General features: G+C 42.0%; 1 protein-coding gene across 2 annotated transcripts; it reads right to left on the bottom strand.

The window, feature by feature from the left end:
* Positions 1-385: 385 nt before the first annotated feature.
* LOC147887117 (protein trichome birefringence-like 6) lies at positions 386-3,697 on the bottom strand. Of its 2 annotated transcripts, none has more exons than XM_087394622.1 (5): positions 2,765-3,697; positions 2,429-2,621; positions 2,124-2,311; positions 1,847-2,005; positions 386-1,184 (listed from the first exon to the last, which is right to left on the bottom strand). In XM_087394622.1, exons 1-5 carry the CDS (start codon positions 3,679-3,681, stop codon positions 878-880), a joined length of 1,764 nt encoding a protein of 587 aa, XP_087250748.1. In that variant the 5' UTR covers positions 3,682-3,697; the 3' UTR covers positions 386-877. The 2 variants fall into 2 exon arrangements, with proteins under 2 accessions (XP_087250748.1, XP_087250747.1); XM_087394621.1 differs by having other exon boundaries at positions 1,847-2,008.
* Positions 3,698-24,456: the final 20,759 nt, after the last annotated feature.

Here is a 24,456-nt window from a genome sequence, read left to right on the forward strand (position 1 = left end):
AGATGAAGCTCACACCTTTAGCCTTACAAGAGACAATCGATGAAGCTTAAGTTTTTGCTTTGCATAGGGAACCAAAGCCAAAAGCGGGGGGGGGGGGGGGTCTAGTGAGAGAGAGAGACACACACACACACAAAGATGGCAGACATGCATGGTCTCACGCACATACGCTAATACATTTAAAAAGGAGCAACTAAAATTTAATATTATGTCGAAATGAGTAGTTGAATAACAATAAAGAAACGAGAGATCCACAAATGCAAGACTCATGGTGACTAATAAATCTTTATTTAATTCGCAACATACAGAAACGATCTTAATTTAATTTGTAAGAGGGAAGGACAAACGTTTAGTTTTAACATCAACATTGTAAGATTTAATTGAGTAGGTACACACCTCTAAGACAAATTACAAGAGAGCTGTTGATAGTTTGGCTTGTAAAATAAAGGATAAAGGCCATCCTTTGATGATGGACAGGATAGCAACTATTTACATGTTTAGATCCTCTAATCAAAACTTCCATTCATACATATCTCAGATCTCGGATGATTTGTACACTTTTCACGTTCAAAGGAAGAGCCAAGCGTAATCCCTGCCTTTCCTGCACAGTGGTTGCTTCAAATTTTTCACCTGATAACTGATAATAAGTACTAAGTTTCAACAGAAGAAACTAATGGGAGCTTGGGGTCTGCTCTATTCATATGATCAGCCTGATGGAGGAGGCAGAGCTGGCAAGTGCTTTGAGACATGAATTGAAACCATTGCAGGAGCTCCACAAACGAGCAATGGGTTTCAATTCATATCTTTAAGAAAATATTTTCACTCGAGTGATAAATTGTTGAGGGGAAGAAAAAACTCCAACGAGATGTTTGCCAAATTATCAGGCATGGAAGAGCAAGGAGTAGTAGAGGAGCTCATTCCAAGTATCAGGCAGGCCAGGCAAGCACCAATGGCTACAATCCTGGTAATCTTTGATGTCATGAGGGCGGTGTCCGTAAATGGCAGGATGAGCATCCTTTCTGAAATCCGAGAGCCTCGTGATGTTCAGAATCTGCAAAGGCACTCGCATGCGAGGAATGATGTCTTCCACCACTTGCATCTTGTCAGGGTAGGATGTCAGGAACAGTTCGTTGAAGATGGGCAGTGTCTCGGTGTGACATTGGCCTCCTGAATTCCACTGTCCTCCTCTGTGCAAAGAGTTACAAAACAAAAAACAATTTGAAAGATCGTACTCAGCAACAGTCTGCCCAACGTTGTACTCAGTTAGCAACAACTATCAGTCCAAATTTGAAATCAGTCACAGCAACAATCAGCCCAAAATTGAAATCTGTTAGCAACAATCCGTCCAAATTCGTACTCACTTAGCAACAATCTCTCCAAAATTGTACTCAGTTAGCAACAATCAGTCCAAGATTTTACTCAGCAAGAATCTGTCCAAGTTTGTACTCAGTTAGCAACAATCTGCCCAAGATTGTACTCTCTGTTAGCAACAATCTTTCAGCATTGTACTCTCAACAATCTAGCACAATCTGTCCAATAGTCTCTGTTAGCAACAATCTGTTACGGAGCAACTAGCGACAATCAGATTCTGTTAAATATTTCTACTCTCAGCTCGCAACAATCTGTTTGTTAGCAACAATAGTTTCGCAGATGCGCATCTTGAGCAAATTGAAACGGAAAATCGACAAGAAACTGGCACAGAATGATCAACTTCTTGCTGGCTTTTGATTCTTGCTTCGCATGTGCGCATGTTGAGCAAATCGAAACAGAAAATCGACAAGAAACTGGCACAGAATGATCAACTTCTTGCTGCAATAAGCTTTGCAACGACGGAGTTCTTAGTACTTACAGGTAGTGAGCCGGAGAGTAGCCTCGGAAAAACACCCGTGTGTCCACAGGATTCACATATCTGTCTACCCATCTGGCCCAGGACTCGATCGCCTTGCGATAAGCCACCATTACATCCATCTTTGCATGCACCATCTCTCCCTCCCGGAAGCGATTGTCTCTGCTACATCCAAATCAACAGTTAATCCGATGAACTCCGCTGCTGCAATCCTTGAAATCACACAGACTTCAGTTGCCATACACAGTATCCTGCAAAGATCAACGGCCTGGCACCTTACCCTTCCCCGATCTTGTCCGGCGTCCACCAATGACCTGTGTTGAACACCAGCACATTGGCTTTCCTCCACCTCCTCTCCGATCTGTCGATCCTGTCTAGCCTCACCGTGAACTTTGTTGGCTCCTCTCCCTCCGTCTCTTCGTCCACGAGAAAATGGGACGTGTAGAACTCGACCCTGCAATCGTAGTCCTGCTTCCACCCAATGATCCCAAAAAATACCATCACTACCGAGCTGAAGCTCCCCGCGGCGCACCTCGCATGGCCGATACATTAATTGCAGTTCTAAATCGAGCGAAAGAAACCTACCAGAAATTTGAATACGTAAGCGCCGGGCAGCTTGGAAATGCGACCGCCGTGCAATTCCACGATTCTATTCTTGTCCGCTAACGATTCCCGCAAAATGCAGAGCAAAGACTCCCACTGATTCCTGTTGAGCGAGTCTCCCACAAAAACCAGTCGTTTGCCTCGCAATTTCTCCAGCATATCGGTTCCGTTCATCCTACGCACAAGGCACAATCCGAGGCTGAGAAACTCCGGCAATGGCAGTGTAGATGGAGACCATGTGGTCTGCACACGTAGAATAGTACCTGGACTTCAGGGATCAGCGCGCCTGCCGGATTAAGTAGGACATTATGCGTTTACCTTGGAATAGTGCAATCCCTCGGTTCCCATCGCCACCTCGTGTAATCTGTGTCCAGCCTGCCATTCTGATGGCAGCTAAATCCTTCGTCGACGTACGGGCAAGAACCAGGGTGGTACAGAGGATACGAGTCATCTTGCACCCAGCTACCTACAGAGAGATCACAGCGACTGCCGGAGCGCTCTGATGATTGGGAAAAGCTACTCGTAGGATGCCGATCGCCTTGCTCTTGCAGTCGAGATGTATTGGCATTGTTCATTCTAACCTCGACGGAAGCATTTCCGGCGAAGGCAACCTCAGCAGCATTCTCGTCCCTTCCGTCTTTCGCGATAGACGCGTTGATTTTGGAAGAATCACTCCCCAGAGCTAATGTGCGCTCTTCAGCTGGCGCAGAGGGGCGGCCGTTTGTGTGGTTTGGCCTCTGCGCTTCCTCGAGCGTAGCAGGACGATTCCTATTGTGACGTTTGTCCGTTGCATTCCTCCGAAAAGCTGCCTCGGCCTCAGCGGATGAACTGCCATCCGCCTTCACAGAGGGCCACATTCCGTCGCTATTCCCAGCAGTGCGATCCGGAATATCACTCCTCGGAGGCGTTCTTCTGCCATCGTCATCGGAGCTAGCGCTACCGAATTGGCGAGGAAGGGAAGGCCTGGCGGGGGGCAGCTGCGGGGAAGGGTGGTGATGAGAAGGAAGGGATGGGGGGGGAGGGAAACGATCGAGGGCGGAGTTGGAGCCAGGGAAGAAGATGTAGAGCTGGGCGGGGATGGAGGAGTAGAAGGAAGAAGAAGAAGGCGAGGGAAGGGGGACGATTTTACCAGAGAAGGTGGAAGCGAAGAGGGCGGAGAGGAAGAGACCGAGGGAGAGGCCAAGGAGGATGGAGCGGCAACGGGGGGGGAAAGGAAGAAGGGGGAGGGGCGCCATAGCCAGGAGCTTGAAAAACGCCATAGCCAAAAAAGCTTCAAGATGGTGAAGAAGATGAAGAAGAACGTAAGATATAAGGAGGGTTTAATTGCGCCCTCCAAGCCCGCTTTTCTCCATAAAAACGCCCGCTTCCGTGGCGGCTCCCGCCTGCTCCGCGCTCCACAGTACCCTCCTTTGGCCCGCGTGACCGCTCGCCTCGCCCGCCACGTGTTCCCTTTTTCACGTGTCCCACCACGTGTTGCCCTTTTCACGTGTCCCGCCACGTCCGCACGACCCCTTGTCCTCGTTCGTCCACCTCATCACATCCCCTTCATAGACTCATATTATCTTCCCCCCACCGCCTCCCTTAAGAAAGCCCTCCCCCATGCCCCCCTAAATCACCTCCCCTATTTCTCCCCCCCTCCCTTATAGCTATGAGTGTCACCTCCACTGATTTCTCCCCCCCCCCCCCCCCCCTATCTTCATTGCACAACCTCCCCCTTGACCTCACCATATCCCACACATGACATCCCCATCGACATCGCCCTTCTTCACCCCTTCCGCCGCTGCATCCATTTCGCTCCTTGCCCCCCTCATCTCACCCCTAGGTTCCCTCTCTCCCTTTTCCTCCTCCTCCTCCTCTTTTGCATCGCTTGAGAGTGTGTCATGCCAATGCCTTCACCCTCACCGCCCCAATCAATAGCCCGTATCAATGTGCCTCATTCTAGCATCACTCCCACAATGAGGTCACCACTCCCCACACTTGGACCCATCCTTCTTCACACATCTGTCCCAGGTTGCAGTCCAGATGCTTGTCCATGCTAGAAGCAAGGTTTGTACCTTAAAGGTGTCCTTTTGAATACATATAGGCTCAATAACATATCAGCTTTGAACTTTTTCCCGTGCCCCATATTATGAAAGTAAGTTGTTCATCTCCTTTTCCTTTTAAATAACACAGCTATGATGCATCCACATATGAAAAAAACAAGAGCACAATACTTTAATATACTTGAGAGCATGAAAGCTTTTGCTACTACCACTATTTACCAGTGCAAATTTTAGAGCATACTGAAATCAGAGAGTTAAGGGGTTTCAAACTCTGAATTTTTGCCACATAGATGCTTATTGGTGCTTTTTTAACTTATTTTTGCTATCAAAATTTTGTTATTCTCTTGAAAGTTTCTATCAAGCATCTGTACCCCCTTCTTCTTACAATTGTGTGAGGGGCATTGGTCACACACACACACGCACACACACGCATGCAAAGGTTTAGCTAGCATCGCTTCTTCACCACTTTTATGGTATTAGCTTATTCATGCTTACAATTAACTGCATGTTTAATCTTACCAATTGTTCTCTATGCTTGTAAATAATACGTTGTTAGAGGAGTATGAGAAGAGAAGAGAGAGAAATATTTTTATACCAAAACGATAATGTGCTTTTTTCTTCTAATTGTTGGCTAAAGGTCTCTCTCTCTCTCTCTAAAAGGGACTTGTTAACGTTCCTATGAAAAGTTGTATCTCATAAACACCATTTCACATATATATATACATCATACTTTCCCATCCATTTCTTGACATTGTAGCTTTGGCTTGCATGTTATAGTCCTCTACCCTTCCCCACCTCCGGCCTTGCCCAAACAAAAGAAGGTGCCAATCTGTAAAAAGGGCATCTATTGCGAATTTTGCTCTTGAAAATTAAAACAAATCGCTCTAAGCATTTATTCCTAGTTTTCTTCTTATAGAGCTCATTACTATACACATCAAAATTTGATTCTTTTATTGTGAATGCATCCCCTCTTGCACTCACCACTCCAAGAAGTCAAAATGTTATCATCCCCTAGCCTAATTGTCCTGGTGTCCATATTTGTTCATGTTCAGTCAACACTTTAGTTGCAAACAAAGTTGAGATCATCTCTTGGCTTTCTAGTATTTTTTGAGATATGAATTACCTACTAATGCCAATGAACATGTAAGATTACTTTTATCTTCTACCTAAGACCACATGGAAACTACGAGGAATTGTTGTATTGTCCTCGACACACTTTTCCTTTCATTCATAAGTCACTTCAAGCTGTAATCATGGTCATTCCACTAGCACTAAAGCTTTAATGGTGAGATTGTCTTTTGTACGTCCCTTTCGTAAAGTAGACTATCTTTATCTCACAAGCAAACTAAGTCTTGCCATATTGATATTTCAAGATCACCTTTTATTTGATGTGCTTTGGATACAAGAAATCATGATCTATATAGTCCCCCTTTTACATGCATCCCCAAGAGCCATAAATAAAAATTTTCTATTCAAGGAGTGATGCCTAAACATGTTTGCAGGGGTAAGAAGCATTTTTCTAAGCATTATGATCTCTCTCTCTCTCTCTCTCTCTCTCTCTCTCTCTCTCTCACACACACACACACACAAACACACACACACGCATGCACAGAGTTGTCTTTTCATATATATACTTTGTTCTATAATCAAACAAAGACGAAAAGAATGCACATTCACTCAAGATTCTGTTTATGAGTCCAAGCTAATCTCTCTTAGAACCTAATTGACTTGAGGTACATGTCATGAGCATTCTCTTCATCATGTCTCCACATAGGTTCCATCCACCTTAGAGCACTCCATGGATCCTGAGGCATGCATGTTTTCTCATGGTATCAAAGCTTAGGTATAGTCTCCTAGATTAGTTATAGACAGTCCTTAGGAGCTCATGTTTTCTGTTAGGTTAGTTTTTCTAGTGAGAGATTTTCTTAGTATTAGAGAAATCTTGTTGCTTTGAGAGAGAGAGTTTTGAGAGACTCTATAGGCTCGACTTCATCAAAAGTTTCTTTCTGGAAGTCAAGAGTGAGTTTGAGGAAAAAGAAATAGCTGCCCTTGAATCTTCATCCTTGGTGATTCTCCAAGGTCTACGACAAGAAATCAAGCCTTGCAGGTTTCCACGCAATGCCCATCCTACACAGGCAAAGACTCCATCAAGGAGTAGCAGCAAATGAGCAACAACGGCTGCATCAATGGCTGTTGTAGTGGCAAGGCTCCTAAGGAGAAACACCAACATCTCCATGTCACTCCAATAGCCAGCCCTTCCCTTCGACTCCAATAGCGGGCGTAGCAGCTCCTAGGATTGGGAGAGTACTCTTTGAACGATCTCTACGCCCCAACAACCTGTAACACCTCCTATGCAGCAAGCAAATTCACCAGCGTCCCTCTTTAATACTTCAACGACCTCCAATAGCACATACGGGTGACTCAGTAGTGGCGAAGGCAACGCTCCGCAACATGTGTCCACAGTGCTCCACCGAACTCTGGCTAACAATAGCAACTCCTGCAACATTAGCTTCCATCAACATAGCTTGTATCCTAGTGTTCCAACCTCAGCAGCGCCTTCGCCAAATAGCAGCTCCCAATAATTGACAAACTCCACTACGAGCAGCCAGCCGAGACGCTCCAGTGACACCCCTCAAACAATTCCAACAGCAACGTGCCTCCATTTGCGGGGTCTGAAAGGCATTTCCAACAGAAGCAACGTGACCCACGAATTGAGAAACCGACTACACGAGATCTCCTTGGCTTCAAAGTTCTAGCCTCAACGACCTTCATCAACGAGTCCTCCATCTCCACACTTAACCACGAGCATCTACAGTGGACGACAGACAAATCAACATGGATGATAGACCCTGCACACAGCTGCCATCAATGACTTGCCTCCATGCCTGAGCAAATAGATAGTCCCGGCAGCCTCGCCAAAGATATCCAACCAAAGCCTCTCCATACAATGGCGCTAGCGACCTGACAGACCAAGCTCCTATGATAAAACAAACACAATGGTTTCAGACCTCTCCATCAATCCATAAACTGCGCCCAAGCTCCTGTAAGTAGTAGATAGACAGTTCTTCTACGGTAGCACAGATTGCAATCCTTCGATGACACGATCATCGAAGAAGAAAAATCATGCCATCGTCGTTCTGCTGTGCAGACTTTCCCAGACGAAGGTATCTAACCTTGGAAAATGCCACGTGGTAATGGGTTGGTCATTATCTAACTATGGTTAGATCTTGATATGTTGGTTAGTAGAATGACACATGGTAGATAAGACCTAACTATGGTAAGGTTAAGGTCACCCACTAAGCTAAGGTTAAGGTTAGTTAAATGCCACATAAGCATGCATAGTCAGCAGTGCCACCCAAGCACAGTCTCCTTGCCAAGCTACATGTGAACAGTCTCTACCACATCATCAATTGCACCTCTTCTTGATCCAAACTTCGACAAGCCGTAACTTCTAATCCAGGAATAATTTGGACACGCTCCAAAAAGGAAAAGTGATCATCTTTTTGAGCTCTAGGCACTTGTCAAATCAAAATCATTGTTAGCAATCAGACACTACCAATGAAGCAAAAATGCTCATGGTAAGACCTTTGCAACAAATGGAAAAGCGACACATGAATGCAATAAGCATGCCAAAAGCTCAAGTGCATGAGATGACCATAGCACAGAACATGGCATCCACACATAAAGCATTAAGGCACATGGAAAAACAAAGCATCATGCACCAAGTTACATCAAGCCATGAGCAGAATGACAAGAACAACATGTATTGATAAGCAACATCCTTACCACCTTCAGCCCATATGTTTGTAAATCAAACCTGACCACCTAAGAGTAGCCATGTAAGCACCCAAGGGAGGATTTGATCTTGTAACTCACATCTGACCACCTTGCAGTAGCCAAAGGATCATGGCACCAAGGGGAGGTGTTGGGAGTTGCGGTGCCATGAGCACATAGATTAAAGGGCAAAGGTATGTGATAAGGAATGTATTAAAGTAGCCACCCTAAGATGTGGACTACATGATGTGGAGATGTGGATTGAGGATATCCACAAGGAGAGATGTGGATGAGAGGATCCCACATGGTTTGACTATTCAAAAAGCACTCTCTATATAAGAGGCCTATCATGTATTGTTGAGTACAAGAAAAGAATGCACATTCACTCTCAAGATTCTGTTTATGAGTCCAAGCTAATCTATCTTGGAACCTAATTGACTTGAGATACATGTCATGAGCATTTTCTTCATCATGTCTCCACATAGGTTCCATCCACCTTAGAGCGCTCCATGGATCCTGAGGCACACATGTTTTCTCAAAGATGCATTGTGGTATAATGCCACCTGGAATATTTCTTAAGCATTTTCCAACTCTATATTGTAAAATTTGTTTTTGAAGAACAATCATTGTACCATATTTGCAAGAATCCCACGACCTTGTGAATATTTTTAGCACAATATAATTATTACGATTGTTGTAGCATCTCATACTTTCGAGGAATGGACGAGAGAGAGAGAGAGAGAGATTCACTAAAATTTAATCCATGACTCCACATTTTTATACATTGATAGGAAATAAATTTGGTCTTGATTTATTTGCCCAACTTCCCATATGTATGCTAGTATTGCTAAATTGCAAAACTAGCTCGTGTCTCTATGAAAAAAATATGAAAGTTGGAAAATAATTGCATACAAATATTACACCATGGTGTGGTTGGAACAACAATTGAGTCCTACTAGCCTCCTTCTTTGGAGAGTAGTAGAGGGAAAGCTTTCTAGTAAGAACTCGGATCTCCAAGTGGAATCACAAAGTTTCTCAAGTGTGCCCTTTCTGCAATAAATTTTAGGAAACCCATATGCACGTATTGCGGGAATGCCCTTTTACGTGAGAAGTATTGAAAGAAGTGATCATAATTTTGAGCACCATTCAAGTTCACACTAAATTCAAGTGGAAGGTAGCACTTTTAGGAGACAAAGGAGGATTGAATGTCTCCTTTTATGAGATTTGGCAAATAGTCAAAGGTCAGTGCTTATGCAGATTTGGAAATTTTGAAATGATGTGGCATTCAATAGACTTCGAAATGGCAAATTTTTTGCTTTGAGTTAGGTTGCCATTGAGGAGAGCAAAAAGACTATCCAATTTTTGGCCAAAAGAATGAGTCTTGTAAAGCTTTAAGCCATATTTAAAGGTCTTTGCCTTTTTTTTCAAAAGCAATCAAAGTTCCTTTTTTTAAATGTATATATAACTCTTCAATACAATTTTGTTTTGTCTGCAAAAAAGAAAAAAAACCAATTGAGTCCTACTAGTATGCCTTATACATCATAAACAATTGAGTCCTAGCTAGTACTCCTTACACATCATAAGCAAGCTTGCAATGTGGACACAATTCCAACAAAAGGAGGCTCTAATCCACATTGTTCTCCATCAATGTAACCCCACAACAAAAGGAGGCTCTGATCCACATTGTTCTTCATCAATGTAACCGCATAAAAATAGGAGGCTTTGATCCAAATTGTTCTCCATGAATGTAACCCCACAAATAATCCATGTTGCTCCCTCATTGCTCTCCCCCCACCCCGCACAAGGATTCCCATAATAGAATATTGTAGTCTTGTATCAATAACTTTCACCATGGTTATTTTGGAGAAAATATCAATGTAATCTTGCGGGACATGTTCAAGGGCCCAAAACATACAATGTATTGTGATATCCTCAAAGTTGTAGCATAATGACCAAAAAATATATAGATGCCATATATCATGAATATCAAGCCGACACCTGGTATTTAACTAAGTAAAATATAAGATTCATAAGCAAATGATGTAAGCTCATCAAGTATACCAAACAAACGGGAGAATCTTGCTTATTGAGAAGTTGAGGTGGGAGTGTGGTGCATGCACATTTCTCCTTCAACTAGATTGAAGGCTGGGGCAAAGCGCCCGAGATGGATAGATTGTGATGATATAAGATTCACATGGGAGGATCATCTTGCTTGCTGAGAAGTTGAGGCAAGAGTGTGGTGCATGCTCGTTTCTCCTTCAACTAGATTGAGGGCTAGCGTGAAGTGCTCAAGATGGACAGATGTGAAGGCGATGATTTCGAGACTCCAAAGATGACTGACAAGACATCGAGTCGCACGAAGGATGGTAGTGGTTCGAGCTTGGGAACAAAGGTTGGAAGCGGTTTGCACCCTGACAAGAAAGGGGCAGAGGAGGGCTCCAAGCAAGCTCCTACATATGTAGAGAAGTTGGCTCAAAAACTAGGAGGGGAATTCACAAAACTGGATGATGAGGTTGCTAGGAATCTTATCGGTATAGAGGCGGATAGGAGAGCACAGAAAGTGGTAAGTACGCCATGGTACAAGACTAGGAAAATACATACAGTGTCTTGTAAGCTGAATCTGGAAGACCTCAAGCTCGAGCTCAAGCTCAAGCTCTCACCTGGAAAAAGGAGGACATACTTGTTCTTTACACGCCAAGGTCCGTCTCTCATGGAGTTGGAGGAGTTTATTTCTTTCGAGTGTGACGTTCCCAAGTTACGATACTCTGTGAGATACATGGGTAAGGGGTTCTTTCTCCTCAGATTTGTGTCAGAGGGCCTTAGAGACAAATTAGTCGGTAAGACACTCATGTTCTCGAGGGCGACGGTCATGGTTATACCCTGGAGTCCATCTTCTTGCATTGAAGAATTCCTCTATTACGACTGCCCATGTGGGTGGATTTCCCCAATCTTTCGACATTGTTCGGGAATTTGATGGAAAGGATTGCAACCATGTTGGGTAGAGTCCTACTTGTTCCCCCGCCATCGAAGTCACTCTCAAATCTTAGGAAAGATTTGATATTATGGAATCGCAGCCAGGATCCATCGAATTTCATAGAGATCAATCTTTCGGATTGGACAAAGGTCACTCAATAGGTCAGGTTTGGAACATTTCCTAACGCTTGTTACATATGCAAAGCGACTACACACTTTGCTTGGAATTGCCCACGGAAGGCTTCGAATATGAAATTGTCTTGTCGAAATAATACAACAATCTCAAAAGGAGACATAGGCAGAAGGAACTCAAATGCTAGTGATCAAAAGTGTCAATAGAAGTCTGAGGAATAGGAAATGCGAGCGTCGAAGAAGGTTAGTGAAGCTGCTACCACAATCTCAAGTGCACAGGAACCCTGGAAATGTGTGGGCTATAAAGGTCAAGCCACAGTGGTGGACATTGATGAAGATCCGAGACTGATAAGGCTTGTTTGGGGAGGGGGTGCCAATAAGGCATCGTTGGGTTGATTGGTGGCAAAGGGATCGAGAGACCAGGTACATAGTGGGGATCGAATTTGCGACAGATAACCAAATAGCTATTGTGGTGGATGTGGAGATGCTAGAAGCATACCACAAAAAATGGCTCTCAGAAGAAAAGATGCCTGCTAGGAAACCTCTTGAATCGATGGACGTGAATTCAAGGGGGGCAATATCTACATCAAAGCACATTAAACAGATTGCTTGTGTAACGGAGTATAGCAAGGAAAATCTATTTAGCTTGTTTACAAAGCATTGGCAAGCCAGTTGTCTGGCCCCTCAATCAAAAAGTGTAGGGTTGAGATGGATTTCAATACTATCTTGGAACATAAGGGGATGTTGTTTGCCATCCAAGCAATGGGGGTGCATGTCCATTATCAAGAAATATAATCCCGACTTGGTTCTCCTTCAAGAACTCAAATGCAGAGAATGTGACTGAGAGAGTATGCAATGTTTGCTAATTGCCCAGTTCAAAGTAGAGGTGGGGGCTGTAGTAACTTCTAAAGTGAAGCTAGGAGATAGTCAGTTGTTTTGGCATGACAAGGTTTATTGCCACTAGAACTTCACGGAGGTTGGAGGTGACGGATCCCACCCAAACGGAGGTATCTTGGCAACTGAGTCTGAGGCATGGGACAAGTTATGCCTTAATTTTGGTTTGGTGGATTGTGCCAACCTAGATGCAGAAGGCATAGGTGGATTTTCTTGGTGTAACAGGAGGAAGGGGGAGTCGTACAGAGCAGGGAGGTTGGATAGAGGATATGCTTTGAGTGATGGGTGGTGGATGAGGGCATCGATGGGTGGAGTATGTGCTGGATACCTGTTTATCAGATCATTTGCCAATTATTTGGAGGTTTGGGATCCCATCTGTAACATGCAGATCGCTTGAGGTGCCCTTTAAATTTAATAAGAGGCTTCTTATGTCCAATAAATTTTGCAAGTTGATTAAGGCGACATGGATGAGGGCTAGAGCAAAGTTCGATGACTCTTGCTTGCATAAGGTGGGATAATGTAGTGAGTTGTGTACTAAGGATTACCAGAGATTGGGTAAGACAAGAGAAGCACGGTAAATGGAAGGTAGAGGATTTGACAAAGGTTAACCTGGGGTTGAGGGCTACCTTGGAGGCTCACCTGGCCACATTACTCGTTGAACTAGAGCAAGAAATGAATGTGAGAGAGTTGGATGAGGCTGAAAGAATGAGAATTAACAATAGGAAGACTTGGCTGCAATTGGGGGATTTCTCCTCCCCAAAAAAATTCCAAGCCATTATGAGAGAGCACCAAATGAAGTGGATCGATAGAGTGATGGGCCCTAATGGCACAAGAAGTGCTAAGGCATGCACTGAGAGACATGAAAAAAGACAAATTGCTAGGCTCTGATGGCTTAACATCTAAATTCTTTGTGGATTTTTGGGATGTGTTAGGTGGGGATTTAACTTTGATGGCCAATGTGGCTATGGCAAAAGGATACATCTCATAAGATGTGAATACGAGTCTTATCAAGCTTTTTTCGAAGCAGACTGCATGTTGGCGATTGGAGACTGATTTCAATGCTAAACACCTCATACAAGGTGATTGCCAAATCCCTCTAGAACATCTTCACTAAAGTAGTTGATCGAGAGCAATGTGGATTTGTAAAAAATAGAGATATCTTTCAAAATATTCTAGATATTAGCCTTGCGATGGACTATGTTGGGAAGTCTTATAAAAAATGCATGATGTATGGCTTATATAAAATGTCGCATGATTCTGATTCATAGGCAGCCCAACAAGTGATGCATTTCAAAACATTACGAGGGAACTTGATAGCCTTGGATCAATCGGCAAGCTAAGCAATAAGACCAAAGGCATGTGAAAGAGCTCCAGCATAATGGCGGTCAAAAGATGCGGGTATTAAATCCTTAGCTGTGTAACCAAGCTTCTCGTAGTAGAAAATTTTCATCTTCTTTTTCTTCTCTGCATCCTCGAATCCTTGGACTTTCCATTACCAAGCTTGTCCCTCACCACAAGTGCATTATCATCCGATTGATTGAATGGTTTCTCTCGAGGCTCCTCTTGTGATAGTAACGGGCCAAGCTCTTTGAATGTGAGAGGCTTTGTCCTTTGTCCCTTAGTGATTTGTCATCACAAAGCTCTTGAACCTCTTAGGTAGCTTGTGAAGTGTCAGCAATTCCAGCTGACTCGAGTATGGCCCACGTCTCTATAGGCGTCACCATTTGACATATGGCCCACGTCTCTATAGACATATTCTAGAGATCCTTTAGTATGGCCCACGTCTCTATAGACGTCTCCACCATTTGAATATCTGGAATTACTATGTCTATCGTCATCTCTATCACCATGGCTAGGTCTTGGGGATCCCTCTCTTCCCCCATTGCGAGATCTTCCACATCTATTGGAATTAGAATTCTTTCCTTCTTGTCCAGCTCATCCTCTAGTCCTTCATCAATGCCCATCACAAGCTTCCATAGTTTTCCAGCCACGAGATGGCTTTGAATCTCCACCTTCCATATGCAATAGTTAGTCCCATCCAACTTCCCAAACTCACCAACCAAAGTTCGGGATAAATGAGGAAGGAAGATGAGAAGAGGAGGAGGAAGGACAAGCAATGATTGAATTCTTTCTCTTCCATCTTTGTTGTAATAACACACAAGAATATGAAAAATGGACTTGTAGTGGAAAATTTGACCACACAACAAACCTAAGTGTGAATCAAAATCGCCTTCTCGCCAATGAACTCCCTTCCAGAGCTGGAAACCTTGCTCTGATACCATGTTGGAAATAGAAGGATAGAATCTCTCACACCCCTCTTCGACCTTCAACTCAAAGTATACTAAGAAATACTTACAAAACATTCATAGATAGAGACCTATATATAAGGCCCTAGTGTTGCCCTATAGCCAACCCTCTTCCAGGCCCTCTGCAAGCCCTATTTGCAAGCCTATTTGTTGTTGTAGTTCCTTCCTAGCCTCATAACATCTACTACCTCTTTGTCCTCTCCAATTGGGGGCTCAGAAGATGGGGTCAGTATAGACAAAGCATATGATCGTATATGTTGGGACTACGTATTGTTGGTCCTAAAGAAAGTAGGTACCCTCTTTGGGAATGCATCCGCAGTGCTTTGCGTGAATGGGGGTAATGTGGGAGCATTTGATTTGAAACGATCAATTAGGCAAGGATGCCCAATAACCCTTTTTGCAATAGGGTCTGTGCCACTTATAAGATTGTTGAAGAAAATAGTTTCGAAAGGCACATTGCATGGGCTAACTCTCCTGAATGGAGAACAATTGATGTCCTAATCGTTTTCAAATGATTTGATGGCTCTTAATCAAGAGGAGAAAGGGTCGGTGGAGGCTCAGATGCAGGCTATTTCCTTACTCTACTAGGCTTCTAGGCCCATGTGCTGTTGGGAGAAGTCTTTTTAGGAGAATGCCCCCACAGATTGGCTGAGTGCACTACTACTTAAATGGATAGGAGCTAGGAAGTAGTAAGGTATTTGGGGTTTCCATTGGGCTAGGTGTTTCTCTTAATCAACGTTTCCAATTGTTCAAAGAAAAAATCAAATCTAAGTTAAGACACTGCACAGTCTTGGGTTGGAATGCAAGACTATTGATAGTAGTGAAGCATATTCTGTCTGCATCAGTCACCTACATTGCTACAGTATGGAGCTTTAAGGGTAACCATTGGAAAGATGTGGATAGTCGCTTTCGGGCTTTCATTTTACACATACATACATACATACATACATATATGTATATATATATATATATATATATATGTATGTATGCATCTTTTCACGTTCAGAGTTCTTATTTCTAGAATATGAATTTCATATAATTATGCAATCTATGATAGATCTCATGTAGTTCTACTACTCTCTTCAATAGTTTGAATGTCTTTACAATGTTGATCTGGTTCGATTGAGATATCAAGTTCTGAATTGTATTTAATACGCTTATTATCCATTCCAAATGAAGTTTTGATTCATATATTCTTGGAGTCTTGTAGCCCATTAAACTAGCAATCCTATAGGTTCAAAGATTCAATCATATTTGGTGAACAAAGATGCCTCTGAAGATCAAGAACATTGACCAAAGAGTGTGATTTAGCCTCCACCATTGCAACAATGGATATTGCAATCTATGGAACACAAAAATGAATCCAGACTTGTTGACATGAGGATGATGATTCTAGTGATAAAGTTGCATATTGAGCATAGTTGGCGATGCAATCATTGACCAAGAGTGTTGTTCCAATCAGTTTGGTAACCATAAACTAGTTTCTAATTTTGAGAGCACGATTGCCCCAATCTAGAGTTCAAAAAAAAGGCAAGTACCCCTGATAGCTCCAGCATCAAAAAGTGGTACCCTTTGGTATCTCCCTAGATCAAACCCCATCCAAAAAATGTGTGGTATGGTTAGTGAAACGTGGAAGACTACACGTTAGATGAAAATGATGGGGGCACGACCTCAAATCCTATTATATGAGACACCATGCTTGACTCAAGCATGAGAAAATAAGAAAACGGAGTTCTCCAATACTTGCAGCAAATGTTAGGAGTCAATCTCATGAATTACCATAGATAAAGTCTAGAAGGCTACCTAGAATGTTGATGAAGTAGTGCACATAGGTACTTTGAGGGTCTAGTTGAGACCAGTTTCAAATTACAAATGCTAAAATAGGACCAAACTATCTAGTTACATTGCAAGACATTGGTGACCAACTGAGTTCAATAGTTCAAGAGATTAAGAAAGGCTAGTCCGAATTACTCTCAATAAACTAGGAAAACATTATGATTGGTGACTCCCCTGCTCCTTCCTTTGTCTTCTCCTCCCATTATTACAAGAATTGGGATTATCCCATTATGTTTTAATCTTTCAATATTTAGTTGTGGGATCTAGCATTTTGTTGCACAATTGTTGCAGTGTGTGCTCGTTGTTCTTTGTATGAGTTTGTAGGAGTGTGCACCACTTATGTGATGTGTGTGTAGAAGTGTGTGCACCATTTATGCGATGACCAATGATATGTGTAGCAATGTGTGCACCATCCGTATGATTTTATGCATGTGTAGCAGTGTGTGTGAAGATTGTGGGAGATAAGGAAGGAGTCTCACTTGCGGCTTTCTCACATACACAATGGGGGAATACACATAGAGGTGGAGGCTGAAAATAGTTTTCCTCTTCTTAGTTGTGAAAGCCAAAAGAACTCTAGTACAAAGAAATAGAAGAACCCTATATTTGGGTCTCAAACAAAACTTAGCTAACTAAGGTGGCATACTAACTGAGCCACGAACTGGAGTACATAAGGATAGCTATCATCCAGCTATTATTCATGGGCGGTGTACCAACCGCATCTACAGCTAACAAGTCGGTGACATAAATGCACAATGGTCACCCTGGCATACCATGAGTGGAGCTCGATATCTCAACACTCCCCCTCAAGCTTAATCCCAATTCCTGCACCACCAAGCAGGTCTCTGAACTTGCGCAGCTTCTCTGCACCCAATGCCTTCGTGAATATGTCAGCTACCTGATCCTCTGTGCTGACATAAACTAGATCAATAAGAACTAGTAAAACCTTCTCCCACACATACTGATAATGCACCTCAATGTGCTTTGTTCTAGCATGATAGACTAGGTTATTTGCCAAGTGTATACTACTCATGTTGTCACAATAAATGACAACTGGCCCAATGCATATCATAAAGTAGCTTATGCAACCAAGCTACCTCACATGTAGCCATTGCTGCACCCTTGTACTCAGCCTCTGTGCTCGACAAGGCAACTGTAGGCTATTTCTTGCTGCTCCAAGTGACTGTAGCACTCCCAAAAGAGAACACATATCCACTGGTAGATTGTCTCTCAAAAATACTACCAGCCCAATCAGAATCAATGTATCCATGCAACTGTATCTAAACCCTAGCCTCATAAAATAGTCCATACTGCAATGTGGACTTCACATACCTGAGTATGCATCTAGCTGCATCCAAATGCAGTTTCCTTGGAGCCTGCATAAACTGACTTATCAATCCAATATCATAGCTCAAATCTGGCCTGGTAATAGTCATATAAATCAAACTTCCTGCTATGCACCTGTACATAGTAGGGTCTTCCAGAAGCTCACCTGCATCTACGCTTAGCTTCACATTCTGCTCCAAAGGAACTGAAATAGGCTTACAGCCTGTCATCCCATATTTGGATAGCATGTCCAATCCATACTACCTCTACAAGAGCCGTATCCCACTTGGTGATCTAATCACCTCAATGCCCAAGAAATAACACACCTCTTTCAAATCCTTCATCTCAAACTTCTGCTTCAATAGCATTTTCACATGAAGGATATCTTCATGACTATCACCTGTTATGATCAAATCATCAAGATAAATGACAAGCAGCATAATACCTTTCTCTGTTTTTCTCACATAAAGTGAGAAATCTGCCTTGGAAATCTGAAATCCAATAGTGACAAGATACTGTCCTATCTTGTCAGACCATGCTCTAGGTGCTTGCTTCAAGCCATACAATGCTTTCTTCAACCTGCAAACAAACTCAGGATGAACAGCATGAACATAACCTGGTGGCTACTCCATAAAGATCTCTTCTTGCAAATCACCATGCAAGAAGGCATTCTTTACATCCATCTGATGTAAAGACCATCCCTTTGATGCATCCATAGTCATTTAGCAATGACTACTCTTACGGTAGCCATCCTTGCAACCGGACTGAATGTTTCTTCATAATCAATGCCATATGTCTGTGCATACCCCTTGACAACTAATCTTGCCTTGTATCTATTCACAGGACCATCTACATTGTGCTTCACCTTATAAACCCACTTACAGCCAATTGCATTCTTATCTTTAGGCAAAGTCACCAATTCCCATGTAGCATTTGCTTCCAAGGCATCCATTTCTTCATCCATGGCTTTCTCCCATTTTTCTTTTCCCATGGCTTGCTCAAAAGAACTAGGTTCTAGTTCTTGTATCACTTTGACCATATAGGCATAGTGAATGGCTATAAATCCATCATATTTCAGCCTATCCACAGGATAGCTAGCTCTAGTAGACCTACGCAAAATAGGCTCACTTCTAGGTGCTCTCAAAACATCCCTGGTCTTCCTTACTCCAGGTGTAATAGCAGAAGGAATACCCAACTCATCATCAATGCTCTGTTCTGAGCCATTGGATTCACCATCCACATAAGAGTGACCTGCATTCACATCAAACATGGGCTGATCTACCTTCTCTTTTCCTTTTCGTGATACCTGCATACCACTATCTACATTGCTTTGAGGAGATTCTCCTGATCTCAATATGCATGTCCATGGTAAAGTATGTGAACCACTACTAGAGGACACTATAGGTCCACTAATATTTTGTGATTGCTGCTGTGAATTCTGTGCAACATTACCATTTTGTGCATCTACATCATCTATCACATTTACTGGTTTATACCAGCTGCTCATCTCATCAAAAACAACATCTTTGCTCATTGTAAACTTACGAGGAGAAGAGTTATAGCATCTATACCCTTTCTGCTGTAGAGAATAACCAATAAAGATGCACTTCTCAACTTTGGATCCAACTTGGGCCTCAACTCATTCGGCACATGAACATAGGCAATGCGACCAAAAATTTTCAAATTAGAAATATCTGGTTTCCTACTAGTATACATCTCCTCTGGCATCATGCCATGTATTGCTGCAGTGGGAGTCTTGTTCATTATGTAAATTGCTGTAGCAACTGCTTCAGCCCAATAATAATCTGGTAGGTCTTTTTCATTTAGCATGGCCCGAGATACCCCTTAGGCATTTTATTTGCAGGCCTGTTTCTTTTTCAACCATAGCTTTAAAAGCTTTGAAATGCCCAAACACTTCACTTTTCTTTTTCATAAAATACACCCAAACTTTTCTGCTGTAGTCATCAATAAAAGTGACAAAATAATGACAGCCTCCGATAGATGCAGCTTTAGTAGTCCACACATCAGAGTGGATCAATTCCAATGGCTTCTTACTCTCTTGAACATGTCTAGGAAATGGTTTCCTTGCCTATTTTCCAAATTGACAGGCTTCACATACCTTATGCATTTTTGCAACCTTGAATTTAGGCAATCCTGCAACAATATTTTGGGCCTGCATTGATTTAAGTCGATGTACATTAACGTGACCAATGCGTTTATGCCAGATATCAATATCTACAACTACACCAGCCCCATGTGCAAACATTGTTGCACTCAATTCAAGCATGTCCACATCCAATGTAAACATCCTGCCCTTCTTCTTTCCTTTTGCTATCAAGCAACTGTTATTTTTCATATGCTCAACAAAGCATCCATGAGGATTAAATCTGACTTGCAAGCCTTGCTCAACCATTTGACCAATAGAAACTAGGTTCTTAGTGATATTCGAGACATGAAATACATCAGACATGTATTTCTTTTTCCCATCCTGCATAGACAAAAAAATTTTACCAATCTGCACAATAGGATGTGTAGTATCATCACCAATCTCCACAAATCTTGGTTTTTCCATTTTCCTTGCATCCTGCATCTAGTCTGCATGACCTGTCATGTGGTTTGATGCACCTGAGTCAACATACCACACATCATTGCTTTCTTCTACACTTGTCACAGAATTGGTCATGTGCTGCACCATAAATAAATGCTCATTTCTGTCATCACCCTGTCTACTAGAGGATGCATAATTGCCTTGCTGCAATTTTCCATTCATAATGTCATTCTACTTTTTGTAGCAATCTTTAGCCATATGACCCATTTTACCACAGTAGTAGCATTCAACATTGCTGTTTGCATTTTGGCCTCTCTGCCATCCACCACGACCTCTTTGGCTCCCCCTACCTCTAGAGTTACCACGTCCTCCTTCATAGGACTGGTTTTCTTGAGTTTGCTGCATATTTTGATTTCTACCATGGCCTCCAGATTGGCCTGCTCTACCTCTGCCTCTACCTCTTCCAACATTTGAGTAGAAGATAGTTTCTTTTGAAGTTCCTCCTGAAGAAGATGCACCACCATTTCTCTACTCTTCAGAAATTAGAAGAGCAAACAACTCCTCAAAGTCAGGAAATTTTTCACGGATGGCAATGGATGTCTGGAACTATGCATAATCCTTTCCTAGACCGTTCAACGTCACATAAACTAAATCATCATCTTCCACTAGCGACCCAATGGAAGCAAGTGCATCTGTAATTTTCTTCACCTTCATGTGGTAGTCATTGATGCTCATATTTTCTCTCTACACATTGTGCAACTCTTGCTTGAGCTGCATTTTCCTGGCTTGTGTATTTGTGCTGTACATTTTTGTCAAAATATCCCATGCCTCCTTTGGCGTACTTGCATCCTGAATATGCACAATCATAGAATCCGAAATACTGATAGATAGCCAGTACATAACTTTTCTAGCTCTCTCATGCCATCCTTTAAATGCCTGCATTTCCTATTGATTGGGAACATTAGGAAGAACTGGTTCTTCTTCATTTCCTATAATGGACTCCTAATAGCCTTTTCCCATAAGGAAATTCATCATTCTAAACTTCCATGCTTGGAAGTTGTTCTTGTCAAGCTTTTCAGTGACAATCTGTGAAAGAGAATCAGACACCATTACAAAACATTGCGAAATATTTTGTCACTTCAAAAAACACAGCTTCTGCGTCACAAGGGCAAATATACAAAACTGATGAAAGTGGTATTTGACCACACAGTCACTTCCTAGTGACGATTTTGCATCAACAGGAAATAAGGATGATTCTACAACTCCTAATATCTCTGCACACAGGCATACGATGCAATTTCTGTGGCAACTTTTCACCGACCTGCAGAGCAGTGGTCGCACAGCAAAAACAGGGCCTTTTTCTCAGTGCTTGCGGAGAACTTCCACCTCCAAAATGGGCCCCGAAATGGCCTCGAATCAAAAAAATAAAGTCATCAAGGGCTTTGCCCTTGCTTGCATCATATACTACCCTCTCGCCACACCGTGAAGGGTGTCTCAATCTGAGACAATGCACTCTTGCACTTTCTGGTTGTGCTACCTGCAGAGATTTGCTCCCAAACTCGAAAAAGGAAAGCAATACTGGTCCTCTTACCAGGACACCACGAACTTGGTTTGCTTTCTTGAGGTTCTTACCACGAACCAAGCTCTGATACCATGTGAAGATTGTGGGAGAGAAGAAAGGAGTCTCACTTACGGCTTTCTCACATACACAATGGGGGAATACACATAGAGGTGGAGGCTGAAAACAGTTTTCCTCTTCTTAGTTGTGAAAGCCAAAAGAACTCTAGTACAAAGAAATAGAAGAACCCTATATGTGGGTCTCAAACCAAACTCAGCTAACTAAGGTGGCATACTAACTGAGCCACAAACTAGAGTACATAAGGATAGCTATCATCCAGCTATTATTCATGGGTGGTGTACCAACTGCATCTACAGCTAACAAGTCGGTGACAACGGTCACCCTAGCATATCACGAGTGGAGCTCGATATCTCAACAATGTGTGCACCATGCGATGGTATGTGTCGCATGTGTGCACCATCCATCCGTGATATGTTGATTTTGTATCGCTTAAATGCTAAAAGATTGAATAATATTGGTGATTGATTCCAAGGTTTCTTATGCTTGAAATATTTGCATTATTGATGGATGTTGTGAATTCAGGGGAAGAGTAACTAATTAGGTGCCCTGAATGGTGAATTGCTAGGTCAAATCAGGTCTCGAGCCAAAAGGTCTCCTATTTGTGATTGAATATCTTGCTCCTTAGTAGGATTATCCTAGTAAAATAATGGGATAATCCCAATTCTTGTAACACCCATGCTCTTAGTCCTTGTTCATCTGAAGTCCATGGCCTAGAGTAGGGGTTTAGATCTCATTTTGGAGCCTTCTAAAAGCTAATCTTACCACAAACAAACCTTAGGAGGACCCTCTTTGGTCATCATTCATCCTCTCAATCGATCTTGAAGTTTTGCTAGACTGTTGCGTGATTGGTTTTTACACATGCAAAGAAACGATGACACGTTTTCAAGTTTTTCTCAGATCACTACAAACTAAAAAGAAATTGTATGCCTTGGTGGAGATAACCTACATTTTTATCTTCAAGGATAAGGATATATTCTATGTCATTTAGGCAGCATCAACATCACACGAAGGGGGAATCCTTGTAGACCATTATTTTTCTTTGTATAATAAGTGATAGAAATTAGAGAAGAAGCCTTCCTCTGCTACAATAGTGGCACCACCTCTACCTAATACTAGGAAAAATTAAGTGATTCTTCTTCTCCAGTAGTAACTTCACCTTATTTAAAAGAGAACAATGGGTTATTTCAAGAACTAGAGGAGAGAGTGAAAGTTGCTGAGCTCAAAGTGAACACGACAACTCCCCACTCAGTTTTAGATGAGTTCCCTATTCAAATGGAAGAGATGCATAAGAAGATTAAGGGAGAGAATGAATAGAAGCTCAAAGGAGAATCAAAGATCTCCTTAAATGCATAGGTGTCTGCATGATTATAGAAGAAAGTAAAGGAATAGCTTAAAAGGCTCAAAGAAGCTCAACATTGAAGGTATATCAAACAACTCAAATGCAGCAAAAGATTCTTGGGAAGAGACCTGCAAAAAACCCAATAAAAGTTTACCCTACATTGAATTGGTAGATGTAGACTTTGAGATTGGTTAGGAAGGAGCATATGGTATTCTTAGTTTCAAGACAAGAGATAAAAGAATGCAAATCTTTAGACAACCTAACAAGTTGAAAGGTCTTTGGGTGTGGATTTAGAGGAACCCACAAAATTTGAGCTAAAGAATAAAACCTCAAAGCTAGCAAAGGTGAAGGTGGCTAGAAAAGAAGGTAGATGGGTTGTCTCACATGGCTTTGATTAAGGATCTCAATTGAACCATGTGTACTTGGAACTTCAAGTGGCTACCCCTTTTAAGGAATAATACAAAAACCTTTTTTGCCCAAGAACAGAAAAGAAAAAGATGCAATATGCTTATGCAAGAGCACATGACAAAAGTTGTCAACACTAATTTCAAAAGTCATGACCATGCCTTTTTAGCAAAAGAGAGGACTTTTTCTATAGAGGAAAAGGGAGAAACAGTGGTCAATCCAACAATTAAAAAAGGGAAAACACTTCTCATAACCATGGCTATTAATCTCCATCCTCATCAAGACACCATCATCAACATCATCGTCCTTCCATTCAGATATTCCTAAGTAGTATATTAGCTTAATGGATGAGAACAATTTTGTATCTTCAGATGTGAAGGGCCACCATTGTTGGGGTGTGACTCTTGAATTCTCACATGTAGTGAGTATTAATGGTTCAAGTTGTAATCAGTTGTATTGAGCATATTTTGAAGTAGGACACACACACACACACACACACACACACACACATATGCATCTTTTGAGTTTTAGAGTTCTTTTTTCTAGAATATGAATTTCATATCTTAATAGTTATGCAATCTATGATAGATCTCATTTAATTCTACTATTCTCTGTAATAGTTTGAATGTCTTTACAATGTTGCTTTGGTTAATTGAGATATCAAGTTCCAAATTCTATTGAATAGGCATATTATCCATTTTGAATGTTGTTTTGATTCATATATTCTTGAAGACTTATAGCCCATTAAACTAGCAATCTTGCAAGCTCAAAGATTCAATCAAATATGGTGAACAAAGAT

This window comes from Dipteris shenzhenensis, chromosome 23 (genome assembly GCF_047967505.1).
Source record: "Dipteris shenzhenensis isolate YYH24624 ecotype China chromosome 23, Dip_SZ_1.0, whole genome shotgun sequence".
NCBI classification, from domain to species: Eukaryota; Viridiplantae; Streptophyta; class Polypodiopsida; order Gleicheniales; family Dipteridaceae; genus Dipteris; species Dipteris shenzhenensis.

Bases quoted from the DNA above. Each gene is read 5' to 3' on its own strand.
- LOC147887117 (XM_087394621.1), bottom strand. From the start codon at position 3,681: ATGGCGCCCCTCCCCCTTCTTCCTTTCCCCCCCCGTTGCCGCTCCATC. The intron at 2,622-2,764 runs GTAAACGCATAA...CCTTGTGCGTAG, and splicing joins AGGGATTGCACTATTCCAAG to GATGAACGGAACCGATATGC. The intron at 2,312-2,428 runs GTAGGTTTCTTT...GGGTGGAAGCAG, and splicing joins CTTACGTATTCAAATTTCTG to GACTACGATTGCAGGGTCGA.